The sequence below is a fragment of the Marmota monax genome, unplaced genomic scaffold (genome assembly GCF_021218885.2).
Source record: "Marmota monax isolate L192 unplaced genomic scaffold, Marmota_monax_Labrador192_F-V1.1 WCK01_AAM20220418_F8-fsc00028, whole genome shotgun sequence".
NCBI classification, from domain to species: Eukaryota; Metazoa; Chordata; class Mammalia; order Rodentia; family Sciuridae; genus Marmota; species Marmota monax.
The window spans coordinates 7929950-7947780 of NW_026694779.1; the positions used below are offsets into that span (position 1 = coordinate 7929950).

General features: G+C 48.5%; 1 protein-coding gene across 13 annotated transcripts in view; it reads right to left on the reverse strand.

Moving 5' to 3' along the window:
* Itpr1 (inositol 1,4,5-trisphosphate receptor type 1) overlaps nt 1–17831 on the reverse strand; it is a 391805-nt gene that overhangs the window by 104040 nt on the left and 269934 nt on the right. For all 13 annotated transcript variants that reach the window (XM_058572993.1, XM_058572995.1, XM_058572999.1 and 10 more), the window contains 6 exons: nt 15968–16132; nt 11470–11665; nt 9825–9917; nt 8311–8450; nt 7708–7873; nt 5504–5664 (listed from right to left, as the gene is read on the reverse strand). In XM_058572993.1, coding sequence (XP_058428976.1) covers nt 5504–5664; nt 7708–7873; nt 8311–8450; nt 9825–9917; nt 11470–11665; nt 15968–16132 — 921 coding nt within the window. The remainder of the gene's footprint in view (nt 1–5503; nt 5665–7707; nt 7874–8310; nt 8451–9824; nt 9918–11469; nt 11666–15967; nt 16133–17831) is intronic.

Genomic DNA, 17831 nt, shown 5'->3' on the forward strand with positions numbered 1-17831 from the left:
TCCAGATCTGGCCACCAGAAGACACATATTCCCTGTCTCAAATAGAAGGGAGGCAGTGGAGCTTATGATAATTTAACCAGTCAAAATTCCCCTATATTCTAGATCCATCTGTGGCAAGAGCCACATGCTCCCCTTTCTCGCGACTCCTGTCCTTCAGCAACCCCTCTGGTGCTTGATTGAGGTGGTCGCCTGAGGAGCTGTGCAGGGGGAGTGGCTCTAAGAATGAAACCAGTCCAACTAGAAGCTCCTGTGGTGTCAGCCAGCATTCCCAGGAGATCCTCTTTCACACCCTCCTCCCTCTCCCCACAGGGCCTTTTCTGCCTCTTTAGAGGCTAATTCAGCCCCAACAGTCTGGGAGTTAGGCCAGTCTGGGTCAGAAAAACCAGGTGCAGCCAGGCAACCAATGCCACAGGCTGTTGACACACGGGGCCTTGTGTGCAGGTATAGGGGTGGTCTCGCCTGCAGGCACACTGGATGTGTGGGTCTGCACACCCCAGGGCTGAGTTCTGACTCCAGCTCTGATCTAGCCGAGTGGCCCTAGAGAAGCTGCCCAGTCAACCTTCTGGAACTTGACGTTCCCATCTAAAAAGTGGCCGTAGCGCCACCTGCTACATCAAGGGGAGGATTACACAAGATCTTATATTATCTATTTTGCACATGAAGATTAAAGATGACCTGTTAGTGGGCTGGGGACATTGTGCAGTGGTAGATCTCAGGATGTACTAGGTGCTTGGTCCCCAGCGCAGCAAAACACAAAAATAAAACCCTATCATCTTTTGTTATCCAATCAACCCTAGCAGTAGCAAAGCAGAGCCGGCTCTCCCAGCAGCCGCAGGGTTCCCAGCCACTCATGGGTAGGTGGCTTCTCCCCAGTGGTCTTACTGCCCTCATTCGTGGTGATTGAACATGCCCTCCTGGACAGCAGTGGCCGCAGCAGCCCAAGATACCAGCAGAGGAACAATCCTCTGTCTCTAATGCAATTCCCTCAAAAACATGACTGAAAGAATAAGACGTGTTACTGAGGGAGAATCCCAAAATACAGAAGTGAAATCGACAGAAGTCTCCTTTTTCACTTTTCTTTACATTATCCTCTAAAAGCCAAGTTGGGAATCTCCAGCATCTGACTTTTAGTAGGAAAAAGGGACTGCTCCCTCTTTCCTGGGAATCATGTTCTTTTTCCTATAAAACTGCCATTTGTGCAGAATTTCAACACTCTTGGGCAAAGTGCTCATAACGAATTTCTCATCCAATAGCACTGCCTTTCCAATGACCATCTGTAGATTGACCAGCACAAATTCTGTTCTACTGGCACAAAAGGTGCTAAAATAATAGGAAAAAGGGGGGTGTGTCACCTAAATAATCATGAACGTTTATTAAGATAAGGCACCACCCAAACTCTACAATAGCATCAAAATCCACCTTCCCCTGTGGAAAGGGAACTTGGCAGTCTTCTCTTTCTCTGGCCGGCCAGGGGTTGTGTGAGGTCACTCCACAGGCCCTCTCCTCCTGAGTGGTGCTGTAAGAAACAGCGGAGGAGCATGAGCCTGAGCCGGCCTGGCCTTGGAGTCACAGCAGCACCTGCCATCAGGTGCTTAAGTCAAGGAACAAGTCTACCAGTGAACCAGGTGGCACCTCACAGCACACCACCCCAAGAACCTGAGACCACTTCTCCAATCAAGTGCAGCTCAGATATCCGGCAGGGAAAGCACGAGGAGACCACCAGACACAAGGACAGAATCCATAGGTATCCTTATTGGGGTCCAAGAGGAAAGTGACATTGGCAACTATGCCCTGCCTCACAGTTCAGGGACAGTTAGAGGAAGACACGGGTTTTCATGGGAGCAGGTTCTGAGAGACAGATGCCCATTCTGATCTCTGTGAGCAACAGCTGACCAAGGTGTCTCACACAGTCCTGGAGCTACAGGAAACAAAGCTTCCGGTACCTCTTCTGTCACCCACGGCCCTCTGCTTCCATGATCTGAGGCCTCCCTCATGAGTGCCCACCACCCACCAGGTTCTGACGGTTCATCTCACTGCCACCCTCAACAGATGTGAGGAGAGATCAACCTTGATTTACAGACAGGACGCTCAGGTCAGTACTGTCCCCTGAGTGGCCCAAGTTTACATGGCTAAGGAGCAGCAGGACTGAAACTGAAAGCTTGAACCTCCTGCCTCCAGTCCAGTCCCTGGGGAGGAAGAGGTTGGTCATGTCCATCAGCCTGGCCCTGGTTTGGTCAGGGACATTCCCATCTTCAATCAAACACAAGAGGAGGAGATGGGAAGAAGACAACATTCCAGCTCCTGTTAATTTCTGGGTATGTAGCTGCCACAAGGTTCTTAACTAAGACACAGGTCCTCCTTTCCCTCCCTCCAGGGATGGCATGAAATACACTCTTTCCAGCTCTAGCGAGCAGCAATCCTGCCCCTGACTAGGAGTTAGAGAGGGTGACCCATGTGACCTGGCCAGCCTGTCTGTTTTGATACAGCCAGACAGTGAGCAAAGGAGGAAGTGCACCTTGGGACCTGGGTCTAGGCTGGAGGGGTCCGTCCTCTCCTCCCCTTCCATCCGTGGTTAGTCATCAGTTATGCCCCTAGAGCGAGCCTGGGTTTCCCAGAACCCATCTCAACACAGTCTAGGCAGATTCTACCAGCTGGATGAAACCTGTCTGCCAATCCTGATGCCACTGTCTGCACGGGGCTGTTCTGAGGGCACGGGACCTCCCACGCAGCACTGCCCCAGGCCCTGGCGGCTGGCCTCTGGCAGAACTGAACTTCCCTGCCTCTCACATTAGGCAAAGGGTGGCTTTCCTGAGGGCCACATACTCCAAAAGGACCTGTCTCAAAGATTTGTTTTGGGACACGAGGCCAGCAGAAGGGTGGCACCCCCCCCCTTTTGTTTCCTCTGCCCTCAGTGATGGTGAGCTGTCCCTTCTCTCCGATCCAGGAGGCACTCCTGGCAGGCTTGAGGGTGGCTCTAGGAATAGATCACTTGATTTTTTTTTTTTCTTCCCAGGACTAGTGCAGAGCAGGCACACTTTCTCAGAGAGAGGCTCCTGGGGACTTCAGGGTGTGACTGACTTGGGTCCACCAGGGGGCAGGCAGCCTGCTCTACTGCAGCTCTGAGGGCCCCAGGACTCCCGACCCTGCCAAACAATTCAACGGAGCACCTTAGCTCCTACCTTCATTTGTCTAATGCCCTTTCGGATTCATGAGGCATCGAGATCAGACACCACTGAAATCAGTGCTGCCCTGAGCGGCACTTCCTATCAGCTGGTGGTTCCAATACTGACTGTGCCATTGCTTAGCGCACAAAACACCTGGCTGCTCAGCAGCTTTGACATTCACACATAAGAATTCTTTGATGCCACAGATCCTGAGGCTTTCTGTCAGGACGTCTCATACAATCAAAGAATGGTGCTGGCAGAGCAGTGCTCCCAAGACCAGGAGCCTCAGAGCATCCCGTGCAGAAGGCTCTGATGGCGGGTGGCAGGCAGGGTCACCCTGGCTCTTAATCCTCATCAAGTGACTGCTCACAAGACTCATTTAAGTCTGCACAATTGAGACAGAAGCCCACAAGGGCACGAGAGTTTCCTGTGACCGTAAACTAAGGTGATTAACAGAAAACATCAGTACTGGTCCTGGAGGGATTTTTTTTTTTCCTTCGGTAGCAGGGACTGAACCTGGGGTGCTCTACCACTGAGCCACAACCTCAGCCCCTTTAGAGACGGGGTCTTGATAAGTTGTTTAGGGCCTCACTAACTTGCTGAGTCTGGCCTTGAACTGCACCACCCCACCCAGCGCCAGAGACATTTTTAAAACATGGGGCACATTCAGACACTGAGAGAAGAGGTGACAGAGTAAGGAGAGAGAAGAGACATGTGACAACAGTGGCTTTTCCATGCAGGTGCACAGATTGGTGTTGGGCTGTGCTGAGGACATGGTTTGATTTGCCAGTGTCACCAAGTAGAGGAGGAAAAAGCACCTGAGGGCGTCTCAGAGAAAGTCTCCTATGGAGGTGGCACCGGCTCCCCTCCACAGTCCCTACATCCCTACACACCCTCCGGCTGCCTCCTACGACACGGACCTCAAGTGTCTTCTCTGAATCCTGGCTCAGGACCTTCGGGGCAGTTAACACTCAAGTCACCTACCCAATGCTGGGCTTTCATGTGCAAAAGGAGACACCATACCCTTGTTCTCGGACGTTTCTCTCCCCTTCCTTCTCTTGGTTCATTTTTTCCTCCTCCTCTTTTTCAAGTCATCTTTGCTGTGAACCCTCATCCATTTCTCCTCAACCCCAAAGTCCCCTGCTCCTCGATGCCCACTTAGGGTCATCTTAATAACGGAATACAGTTATTACAGGAAGTAAAAGAACCAGGCACATGGAAGCGGGCTGGATGCAGGCACACGACGAAGGATGCTTCCCTTCACCATCCAGGCTGGACCAGGACCCATCCTGCCTCTTCTGTGGGCTTCAGAGCCCCCCACGGAAGTAGATGGAAATGGCCAAGCCCTGGCACTGATTGCCTAGTCACAACTGGAGTTTTAGTGAGATTGCAGGTGATTCATATATACAAGGAACTGGACCCTGAGGACCTCCAGGGTACAGACAGCACAGGACTCCTACATTGTGGACACCCCCAGAAAGCCCTCCAGAACCTGGGGGTTCCAGCCATACTACCAAGTGACTGCTGCCTGCACCACACACACCAGTGGTGCTCACAACCCCCGAGCTGCATGCCGCATTGTGACAAGACAAGCTTCACAGTACATTGTGCACAAGAAGCTCAGTTCCGGGTGGTTCCCTAGTCCTTGGGATAGGAAGGAAGGCAATGGGACGCCAGTCCTCCCCCGCCACCCCACTGAGAGAGCGAGTGCACAGACCCCCGACTTCACAGCTCTGCCGCCTCACGTCACCACACACCCCTGCACATTGTAATGACTTTGGAAAGCACAGGTCTGAAAGCACAGCTGGCCTGGGACCCCCACAGCACGCATCTGGTGCTACCACCAAGCTCTGTGGGCGAGAGCTCTCAAGCCCTGCAGCAGCCTGCCCTCTTCCTGGGATGAAGTGGCCCATGTCCCATCAGCAAGAAGACCGAGTGGGGACACAGATTACTCCAGCCTGTGTCCCTGCCTGCTGAAGAACAGCGCTGAGCCCACACCGGCCAACTGTGCCCCACTGCACGGAGTGAGCGGTTTGCTTTTACAATGTCTCAGGGAGGCCAGGTCTTATGGAGGGGCGGGGCATTACCAAGAGGAGGGCCACCTTAACAGGGATGGAGAGTTGGGCCTGGCCCCAGCCCTAGCCCCGCAGAAATGGTCCTGTGCTGACGTTTCTGAGTCTCAGCGTCTCCTCCTTGGATGTGGGCTGAGAGCCACCTTCTGGGAGAGCACTCGGCCTCCATGGTGAGAAGGGCTCTCAGTCAACAGCTGTATGAGCCTCTGCTGCACAGCTCACCCTCGGGCTGGGCGGCCAGCCCTGCCTCCCATGTGGCCGGCTTACCTTGATCATCTCTGCCACATAGCTCTCGGGCCCAGTGTACTCGGTGGAGTCCTTCACCTTGACCAGCACGATGAAGCACAGATAGTGCCACATGTTGTGCTCTTCCTTGATGTGCTCCTCAAAGGTAACCGTCTTGTTGTCAAACTTGTCTCTCTCCAGGCCTAGAAGAGACACAGGAAAACCCACTGAGCAACTTTGAAAGATCCATCGTCTCATGCCAACCTTTACAACACATTCACTTTATGATGGGAAAACACAGGCGGTGAGGTCTGACCCAGCTGGGCGTGAATCCCACCTCTGACGCTCAATCTCTTCAATGGGCCTTAGTTGCTTTGTCAGCAAAGGGGAAGAAGACTGCCATCTAGGTTCCAGGGGTGTTCAGGGTTGAATGAGAACGTGTGAGGTGCTCCTGCCTGCACAGGCAACCAGGTAAATACCAAGGTACAGACACATTACAAGATTTTGGAGGTCAGGGACCTTGGCACATGCCTGTAATCCCAGTGATTCAGGAGGCTGAAGATCACAAGTTCAAGACCATCCTCAGCAAGAAATAAAAGGACTGGGGAGGTGGGTCAGTGGTAGAGCACTGAGAGGTTCATTCCCCAGTACCAAAACAAAAACCCAAAATATACCAAAAATAAGAAAATTATCCCTCAGTCACCATTGTGATAACAGATTCAGACAGGAATCATCAGCGATGCTAAAATTAGTGGTTGAAAGTTTCCTTTAAGAAATAAGAGGATATTTACTAGTGTCAAAGTATCTCCCCATAAAGATAAGCTTCATAGTGGAGAGAACTTGGCAGTTACCATGTTAACCAGGTGATCAAAGTGAACAACACCAGCTATGAGACGAACCCATGTCATATGTTCCTGGTATGACACGCTGACAAGAACACATCTTTGATATTCCTGTAAAAAATGTATAATCTTGACTCTACTGTCAGGAAACACTAGAGAGACCCAAATCAAAAAATGCCAAAGGAGGCACAAGAAAACAGGGCGACCACATACTACACATGACCTGGATCTTAGAAGGGTGAAATTCGAAGAGGGTCTACAGATTAGATGATAGTTTTAAATCTGTTTTGATTTCCTTATTTTGGTAATTTATATTGTAGATAGGAGAATGTTCCAGTTGTTAGGAAATATGTAACTGAGACATTTGGGAATAAGAGGACATGTGTCAGCCACAGGCACTCACATGGTTCAGAAAAGTAGTGTGTGTGAAGCAAATGAGAAACAATAAGATCTGGAGTATCTGGGTGAAGAGTATTTAGAAATTCTTTGCACTAGTCTTATGACTTTTTCATAACAAATTATGTCAAAAAGAAAAGCTTTAAAAAAGTTTTAAGTGGGGGCAAAAAACAAGAACTAAAAAAATTCTTTCAAAAAGAAATTTAAATCTTTAAAGGGGAAATACTCATTTGGTTTTTTTTTGTTTTGTTTTTAGTGTCCCTACCAGGGAACAATATACATACTTTATGACTATATTATGAATAATCCTGCAGTGATTACTCAGTTCCTATGTTTATAGGATTAGTTTTCATTTGCATGTATTTTCCTGTTGTTATACCGAAAATGATTTTTTTTCAGTAGCCAAAGCCCTCTGTGTGCACAGCTCGCTACCTGGCCTCGGATGCCTAAGCCAGGGTCTGTGCTAGGTGCTCACCTGAGCGCTCTCCTACCCTCAGTAATGCAAGCTGCACACATGGCTGCACACATGGCTGCACCCATATCACAGAGGAGGAGAACAGGCTCAGAGCAGCTCAGTGACTGCACCATGCTTCATGCTGGTGAGTGGCAGATGCTTAATCAGAGTCCAGGTCTGGGGCCCGAGCCCTGAACTCTTCCACGCACAGTTTGATTCCAACAGCAGTGAAGATGCCTGCGGGCTGGAGGGGACACAGGATCTCCCTTCTAGTTCACTATGATGGGAAGCTCAGGCAGCCTGACCCCAAAAGACCCTGAGATGCTTTTATTTAAATAATGTGCAGTCAGGTTTCTGCTTCCCAGAACTTCATTCCTAAAGATAAAGGAGCAATGGCTGCATAGAATTTGTAGGCACTCTGAATACTTCCCAGAACAGAGGTGAAGCACAGCCCTGTTCCTTGGGGAACATAGTCATTGTCACTGTCCCACAGAGCACCCAGCACAGCCCGCCATGTCCCCACCTGGCTGTCCAGAGCCCAGGAGGCCACTCACCACAGATGAAGCATGTAGTCTTTAAGATCTCTTCTTTCTTCTGCTTCTCACTTCTCAGGTCAGCAAAGGTGTCAATGATGACACCAAAAATGAGGTTCAGGACGATGATGATGACCATGAAGAAGAACAAGAGGTCATAGATCACTCTTGCAGCAAAGAGAGGTTCCTGGAGAAGAGAGGCATGGCAGTTAGGTGCTTCCCTCACTGTCTCCTGCAGGGCTTGGGGCCCAGCACCAACTGGACTGGTGTCCACTTGAGTGGAGGTTACACTGTCTCTTTTCATACGCTGGGTCTGTCTATACTGTGAATTCTCCAGGTATTGTCTGCTACACCCAGGAGGGTTCTGGAAATGTCTCCTTTAGGCCAGACTCGAGCCTGAAGGAGACAACCATTAATTCTAGGGAATGGGGCAACGTGGCAGACCCTTCCCACGCAGCGTGGCCCCAACATGAGAAAAGAAGGAGGGAGCAGGGAAGCCTTGCCTAGCTACTTCTGCAAGGCTGCTCCTCCCCCTTCCCAGCTCTTCCTCTGTGCCTTCAGTTTACACCACCACCTGCCCCCACACGCCCCCTCTGCCCTTCCTTCCCCTGGGGATCCACCTACCTCTTTGGATGGCTTCCTGAGCACATCTCCTACTCCGCCCCCACTCCGCAGCCCATGACTCAGGACAGTGACAATGCACATCAGCAGCGTCTCGCACGTGTGCTCCTTATCCTGTTCTGTTTCTTCCACAGGGAGCAGCTCTGTCAGTGGGGCAAGTCATGACACAGTTAAAACATGAGGGGAACAGCGGTGCTGTGATTCTGAAATGACGCTCCCGAATGTTGTCTGAGCAGCCAGCAGGTGCCAGGAAGAACCAGATGAAGGAATCAAGAGTCAAAGACCTGTTTTACAAAGGGGCCACTCTGTTCTCACCCCTTAACTCCCTGCTAACTTCTCAAGCCAGGTCAGGATGGCCCTCCTTCTATGTCCTGCCTATGAACAGAGAAGTCTTTCGAGGTCTGGTAAGTTGTTTACCACTCTGGGTTACAGGCATCTTGCTTCTCAGATGAGGGTCTGTCACAGGATCCAGGTTTCCCTATTATGGTTCAGCATGTGAGGTGTTCCAAAGGAAGCTCAGGTGTGGCACAATGCAAGAAGGTTCAGAGGTGAAACAACTGGTATGAGAGCCTTAACATAACCAGTGCATTAATCCCACTAGGGATTACCTGGGTGGCAACTGTAGGTGGATGGGATGTGGCTGGAGGAGGTGGGTCCTTGGGGGGGTGCCTTCAGGGTTTATATTCTGTATCTGGTGAGTGGAGCAGCTCTCCCTCCTTCCTGGTACCATGCCCTTCCGCCTTGCCTCACCTCAGTCCAGAGCTATAGAGTTGGCTGTCTGGGGACTGACACCATAAGCCAAAATAAACTTCCTCTCCTCTGCATTGTTCTTGTCAGGTCCTTTGGTCACAGTAAAACATTGGGAATGCTGTGGGCAGGGCTTAGTGAGATTGCACAGCAGGTCCACTGGCTTTACCCTGGGTTGTTCTCTCTCACTGTTTATGGAGAATGCTGCCCACCTCGTCCCCTTCTCCAGCTGCACCAAGGACGGTCTCGTTAAAACACAGACCTCATCTCCTCCTGCCCCTTTCAGCAACTCCCAGCCCGACTAGACCCTTCCTGACCTGGCCCTTTGCTTCTATTGTTGCTTGCTGCTCTTGTTCTGCATAATCATTTCCCCAAGTTTGCTGGATTCCACCATTATGTCTTTCCATAGACTACGCCCACCACCAGGAGCACCTGTCCCCCTCTGCTCAAGAGTCCCCTATTTTAGTAGATGACACTGGTCCTGACGGTGTGAGTGTGGGAGCCTGTCTTCTGTATTCTGTCCTGACTCCCAGCACTCGGCATTCTCTCTAGTGATCCCTATTGACCTGCTCCCCCTACTCCTCTGCTGGCTCTCAGAACAACACAGGACAGGAAGATAGTGGGTGCTCGGATCAGGTGAGCACGGGCCTGCCTTCCCCTTGAGCCCCCTACAGCTGTCACCAGCCTTCCTTTGGGCAGCATGTTTACTGCACTCTGCCTACAAAATCGCCCACATCATCTCGGCATCTGAGATTCACATGGGGCCCTACCTTGCTTGGGTCCAGGAGAGGAACAGTTCTCCCCTGTCTCCACCCTGCACACATCAGAGTACAGAAACTCGCCTGCCAAACTCTCGCCGGTTTCTGGGAAAGAGAAGGAAATTTCATGATGAAAAATCTGGCAGCATACAGTTAAAATGTTTGAAGTCCCCAATTCACGGCTGATTAAACAATTCTTTACATAAATAACACCCTTCAGTCCTGCATATAAATTCAAAGCAAGAGATGCGATTTACACTTTCATTTGGTGATCTGGATGGGAAAAAAGCCAAAAATGTCAATTCCTGTAGGCTTACTAGAAATATCGCACTTAAATAGCACCTCTCCGACTTTAAAGACAAACAGCTGAGACTTTCAGACAAACACTACAGTATGTACAGACTCCAGCAAGATTTAGACCAAGACTGCAGGGGAGGTTTCAGCGGGCACCAATGGAGAGCCAAGGTCCAGCCCAGGTTGGTTCAGAACCTAGAGATGGCCAACAGTAAGTGCCACAAAATGTCAACTGGAGGCTGAATGACATGCCAAGAAAAGCTTCTGGAAGGGAGGAAACCAGGCTCCTGCCTTCGCGGGTCACCGTCAGTTTGTTCCCGAGATCAAGGAGCTTGATCCAACGCCTGTCATACTTCACTAACCAGTGGCAGCTCTGTTAAGAGGGAGAAGAGAGCACTCAGGCACCGAGTACTGTTCCTCACTCTCAAAACTGGAAACCTCTTCTGTTTTTGCTATACATAAAAATAACATCAGCTCACTATAAAATCTGCATACAATAAAAAAAAAAAAGGCCCAGGATAGCCACTGCTAGCAATCTGATAGTATATCTGTCTACATTTTAAAAGATACATATAAATTTTTTAACTTAAAGAATAAAAAAGGCTAGGCATGGTGGTACAATCCTATAATCCCAGTGACCCAGGAGACTGAGGCAGGAGGATTGCAAGCTTGAGGCCAGCCTCAGTGATTTAGTGTAGCCCTAAGCAACATAGACCCTGTCTCAAAATAAAAACTAAAAAGGGCTGGGATGTGGCTCAGTGCAGGGGTAAAGTGCCTCTGGCTTCAATCTCCAGTACCCAAAAAAAAAAAAAAAAAAAGAAAAAGTCCTACCTTTGTTATCCCATAATTTCTCATGGCATCTTCTGTGATATTTTTCTAAGATGCCTTATAAAAATGGACCCTCGGTGCAGGAGACTCCACCCAGTGGATGGACCATAATCTAAGAAAACGCTCCCTGACACTTAGGTTGTTTCCAGTTTCGCACTGCAGAGAACCTTCTCCCAGGTTTTCACATGCTCCGTCAGCAGGGGTTTTCCTTAGCCTGAATTCTCAGAAGTAGGTTTACTAAGTCAAGAGGCTGCACATCTCGATGCTTTCAACATACACGCTCCAACTGCTTTATGGAAAAAGCTGTGCTGGTTTAAAACAGGACGTTATTGAGCGATCGTAACGTCTGGTCACTTGTCCTCAGCATGTGACACACAACATCCCCCTTCCGGCAAAGGGAGAACCAAGTTCTGTATTCATGACTCACACTCTGGGCATTAGAGAGGCCTACGATGCCAATGGCACTGTTCTCTAGCTGAGCTATAACCAGGACATATCCTTGTAACGATAAAGAGAGAGAAGATCCCAGACCTACCTGGAACAGCTGTTTCATTGGGCAATCTGTCTACTTCCAAGATAAAATCGTCCTTGAAGAAAAGATAGCCCACGATCGAGAACAGGTAAACCAGGATCAGAGCCAGAACCGCAGTCAGGATGATGGACCGTCCATTGCGGGTGACACTTTTAATGACATTAAGCAAAGTCTCTTCTCTGTACACTAAATCGAACAGCTTCCAAAACAAACACAGAGATGGCACGTCAATTTTTAAGAAGCCTCTATATTACGCACACATTACTACCCCATGGTGAAAGCAAGGCTTACAGACCATTTACCCTCTTGGACACTGAAAAGCATTATCTTAACATTTCACATCTTTTTTAGATGGGCATAATACCTTTGTTTATTTCTTTCTTTCTTTATATGGTGCTGGGGATCGAACCCAGACGTAGGAACAATTTCCAGTGCACATGGAGCAGGCTAGGGGTCCTGGAAATCCAGCACGTATGATGCAGAGAGTAAAGGGATACATTTGTTCAGGACATAATTACTGCTTCTATTAAGGACCAGCCAGCGTAGTCCCGGCCCTCCGGAAGCCAAGTGTCTGCTGGGGAAGGCAGACATCATACAAGCTGCTGCAAGCAGTGAGGACCTTGGGCCTCCATAATAGGTTTGGATCTTAGCTCCTCACTGCCATCTTGGGCTAGATACTGTCCCCATCCCTTTTGCAGAGCAGAGGATGCAGTTTACAGACAGTAAACAGGCAATGTGTATCCAGGGCTCAGCATTCATGCCAAGTAAGACAATACATGGTAATTATCAGTTTCCTGAAGAAGAGACTGGGGCAAGGTCACATAATCAGTAGACGGCGGGGACAGTCATGGTGTTGACCTACCGGGAGGCCTCAGCCCTTCTGTCCTCCCCAGGGTGGGGGAGACCCCTGCAGTTTACAGTCTGGGCCTGGCCTTTGCCAAGGGAGCTACCGTTTGCAAGAAGCTGGCTTCCTGACAAGTGCAGGATCCTGTTGAACCATGGAGGTCTGAGAGGCCCTGGCTAGATTTCCAAGAGCTGCGCTATAGCTCTGCAGCAGGGGAATGATGGGGAGTTACAAGAGGAGAGCTCTATGGGGTTGCTCTTAGACGTGAAATCTAGTGGGTTATATGGTTATTATTTTTAGTTTTAAATTCTGGGTTTCCCTTTGTTGCCCTCAGCATGTGACACACAACATCCCCCTTCAAATTTGTGATCCTCCTGCCCCAGCCTCCTGGATAGCTGGGATCACAGGTGTGCACCACCGGGCCTGGCTGGAGTCTAGTTTTCAGCACAGCCTCTGAGCTGACGCTGAAACCTCTCTCAGAGCTCCAGCCTTTGCCGCGGTTGTTGGTCACCATGAAGCCATTCAGTGGAAAGGGTCTGGCTCCTGACTCTGCTTCCCATTTGTTACGAGATGTTGATTAAGCCATCTAGCGTCTCTGGACCTCAGTTTCCCACCTGTAAAAATACGTGGACTGAACTAACTGATCTCTGAGTCCCTTCCAATTTAGAATTGTATCATCTGAGGTCATTTTCTGGTCAATTAGCCTTTCTGCTGCTCTAACACCAATCTGTGCTCTAAATACTAGCTCTGCCAAGAGAACTGGGCAAAGTTGGGTCCTTAAAAAGAAGCGAGGAAGATGGAGGAGGGAACAAAAGGCTGAGCGTTACTGTTAATGCTGGTTAAATATTTTCTAGCAACTCAATCCTAAGAGGCCAGTAAAAACACTGTCACACCATAACAAAAGAGACTTGTTTTCCATCGTCAAAAGCAATGGCAATTACACAGCTCCCAATCACAGAAAGCACAAGTGACTTTTCAACCTCCCCCCTTTTTTAACTTCTTGAACTTCTGATTTTAAAACAATGAACATTTACTATTTACATAAAGGAGAACCTGATTATCTTCATTTGCCAAGTTACTTCCTGCTCACATTTTAAAAAATATAATAGATGCATATTTTTTTTAGAAAAATATTATACCATAATATTTTTGGTACATAGCCAAAATCCCTTATGCCCAGCAGTAATGAGCATTTTCATGTCAAAAATGATCTCCTAGTATTTGTATGGAAAAAAAAATAACCAGTATCTTTTTTTTTTTAAGTCGTCAATATTTTAAAAATTATGTGTTGTTGTAAACAATGCTGTATATGCCTCTATACAAACTTGTCTATTTCTCTTTGGTTCATTTCCAGAAACAAAAACTTGGAGTCACATGTTCTAACATAAGCACATAGCCTACCACCGTCCAGGCAGGCGGGATCCATGCATACTCACACCAGCAAAGAATCATCCCCATGTCATCCCCAGCGTCACCAGTACTAACCACAATAGTGTTTTTTAACTTCCCCTGACAGACATCACAGGTAAGATCTATGGTGGGACCTGCAGTCATTTTAACCATCATGTCTTGGTTTAGCAGTAAAGATGAACGTCTCCCTGTGTTTGCTGCCCATCTGGACTGCTCCTCTGGCTAATTACCTACTTATGAACTTTGTACATTTCTTCTTCAATGTTAATATTTTTCTAAGGACTTAGCTTGAATGGAGGCCCAAGGTCACAATCAGATCTCTTGGGGGCTCCTGGCACTTTACTTGGCCACCGGATTCCCCTCCCTTCCAGTCTGCTGGGTTTTCTATACTGCAGGTCTCTCTCCCTTTACAGAAGCCCAGCTTCTGTGGGCGCCTGGCTTTCCTTATTTGGGGAATCATTTGAACAGTTCCACTCTTCTGTTTGTGGTTCTTACCAGGTCTGATTTCAACACCAAAAGGGACAGACATTATCACTTGAGGCCACTGACACGTCAAGGTTCAGAGGGCTTAGAAAGGTCCCAGAAGCACAGAGAGAGCCATCTGTCACCATCTAGACCAACCAAATTCCATTTTTCTAAAGGTGAACTGAGCTCAGGCAATACGGTCTCAAGCTCAAGTTTCTCTCTAACTTTCTGTGACAAGTGAGATTTGATAACATGAATGCAAAATGGAACACGAAATTCCAGTTTCACAGAGGCGGGGACCTTTTCACATGTTCCAAATGAAAGGGGAATAGACTTGGGGATCTACAGTGTTGAGGTGCCATCCTGTGTCTGCCACTGACTGACTGGGTGACAAAATCCACCTGATCTTGTCAAGCCTCAATTTCTTTTCTCCTATATTTTAAAATTGGTTCATTCGGGTTTTACGTACTGGTGGGATTTGCATTTATATATCCATACATGCACACAGTATAATGATACGATTTGACCAACATCATTCCCCAGAATTTCCTAAAGGGGATCTCTTGCCTCTCGGGAGAGACCCCTTAGCAGGGACATGAGACACGACCAGCTGTGCTCCTGCCACTGGCAGGCAGGACAGGATGATTTTTGGATTGGCAGATGTGGGTCTCCTTGACACACAAGCTGAATCTCCCTCCAGGAACATTATTGCATGATACAAAAAGGCTCAGAAATGGACACAAGGCTCTAAATATTTTTGATACAGACCAGGTAATGGCAATAACAAGGGCAGCCTGAGACCTCTTTGCCCAAAACCTGAGCACAGCCAGACCTGTTTTAAAATGAGAAAAAAGGATCCACTCCATTTAGCCCACCAACATCCACCACTAATGGAGTAAGCTAATCCTGGCGAACTCTTCATGGCGCTGTGGATGGGAAGGGGACAGAGCAGGACAAGCAGGACAGAGCCATCTGTGGCTAGTGACCCTCGGGCTGTGCGGTTCTATGACGTGGACATGAACAGTGGCACATAATCCCTGCCATGGTCCTATGAGATGTATGCTTCTCACACCTAGGTGGGGAATCTGAGGCACAGAGTCCCATGGGTAGCACCTCCCTGCAGTGCTTTCCTTCTGTTCATCAGTACGAGGCCTTGATCATTTTTATATACATGTTCCTAGTCCTGGTGTGTATAATAGTCATTTTACAGTTTCTGTCATGTGACACAGGCCCAAGGAGATAGTTCTCTTCCCCAATTCTACAGATCTAGGTTACTCTTAACTACAGGACAGGAAGCAGTTACGTGATCTGTAATTTTTAAAAACCTGCTAAGAAAGGAGTCAGAACCACTCCCGTGATAGACCTTAACCACGTGGTGCAGTTGGAACAAAAAGAATTTCTACTGAAAATATCTCCTGGGCCTTGGCAAGTCATTCCTACTCTTATGGTCACTGCATAGTTCATTGAGAAATGGATCCCACAAAGACTGCACAGGACAGGCTCATGAATATTGTCCTCAGTAGGTGCTGGCTCATCCTGAGAAACCAAGATGGATGTTGAGGGGACAGCTCCTGAATCAGACAGTAACCCTCATACAGTGGTGCCAGGTGACAGGTGTGCTGTGCCTGGAGCACAGTGTTACTCTGCACCTCAGATTCCCCAAAGGCTGGGTATAGGGGGGCTTGACCTTGCAGGACCAGGCATATCAGTCGCCATTACAAGGAAGGGTCTCTGACGAGAGGAGGCATAGGACACGTAAACATCTTAACACCTGGTACTCACCAGCAAACTGTAGAAGAATTCATGGACGAAGAGTCCCATGGCACAGATCAACAGATACAGCAGGTGATATAGGAACTCGACATCTAGAACCATGGCTCGGTAGCCTCTGGTGAACGTCCCACAGTTGCCCACGAAGCTCATTAGAAAGATGATTTTATTGCAGACCTGAGAACCAGGACAGAAGAGTTAGATGGCACAGACCATGCCAAAGTGTGTGTGTGAGCCCAGGGAGATTCTCGCGCAAATGCAGTTAGGTTCCACCGCCTGACAAGAGCTTGCTTTGGTGCCAAGTGCCCACCGTGTCCAAGAACCATTCTGTAGTTCCAAGTCACTTCACTACTTTGCTTTTTCAGGCATATTACAAATTGCACAGTAGTCAAACGATGTCATGTGCAATGGTAATCAAGTAGCATTTGTATATGGCAAAAACAAAATTAACACATACTGAGATTATGATTTTCAAAATGAGATATGAATCATTTCTAACATTCTTACGTGAGTTAGTCAAACACAGAAGTCACCTCTACCCACGAACTTCATGATCAGCATGATTAGAAGTGTTTTCTGAATCTGTTACATTCTAGGCATTATAGGGTTGCAATTTAATGAGAAGCAGGCAATTCTTGTCTTTCAGTGCTTCTAAATTTATAGGGAAAATAAGAACTTTGGGGGGAAAGCAAATAAGTAATGTCAAGATGAGTTCAGTTTCCCGGCCCCTTCTTCTGGGAATCACTTCTAATTTCCCTGGGGGATCCATCCCTTTCCAGGAATCGGTTCTTGAGGTCTGGGTGGGGCTCCACCCTGAGCAATCAGAGTACTGGAATCTTCTGGGATTGTGCTACTGCATTGTTCAGGGATAGGCACGTGACCAAAGGGAGCCAATAAAGTCTACTGAGCCCTTCCCGGGCATAGCAGTACAAGACAATTTTGTCTCTCCCCTTGATCTTAACAAGACAGAATAACCTCTGGAGCTTTTGGCAGCCTCTTACCATACCACAGATCCAGAGAGCACAACCAGTACACAGGACACACAGATCTGAAAGAAGGGACATAGCAACAGGCCCTGATGCCACTGTCTGAGCTCCTATAATCAGCTATGCCTGAAGCCAGGCTCTTGATTTTTTTTTTTTTTGGTCAAAATCAACCAATCCATTGTCTCCTCTGCATAGACTTTCTGGTACCTGTAACTGAAGGAGTCCTAACTGATCTGCTCTGTACAACAGTCCCACCTTTGCTAGAAACTCCGCTACTAGAAGTCCATCGCTTCAACAGGTTGATAGAAAAACTTGAATCGGGGGAGGCTGGACAGAAAGCACCTTGGACACCCTTGGTAAAGCCACTTTCTGCTACCCCAGCTCCCCTGGCCTCAGGTGCTGGGAAAATTCTGCCAGTTAACCTGTCAGGTCAGTGTAACAGAGCCTCTCAGCAATCAGAGAGGCAGTACCCAAGAGAACTTCTGGCTTTCTGGGGCTCCGATGTGCAATCTGCGTTTTTTTTTTTTTTCCCCCAATATTTTCATCTTTGCTGATGAGGGTCTTCCCTAGGGTGGGCACACATTGCCGACTCTGGATGATGCATATTGATGGGGTTTTGGGGAAGGTCCAAGGAGGCAGGGAGGGTACTAGGATACTGGTTAATATCACTGGATGCAACAGCTCCTGTCATCGCAACAGGAAGGAAAGCAATCCACTTCCCCCGAATCCACTTGATCCTTTAACTTCCATTGCTACCCAGCAAACATCTCCTGTACATGGGTGGTCTCGTGCTGTCTACTCCCTACCCACTCTGCCTGGCTGGCCTTCTGTTTGCTTCCAGCTCCACCCTGCTACAGAAGCAGCCCTTGTCAAGTCCCCCAGGGAGGCTG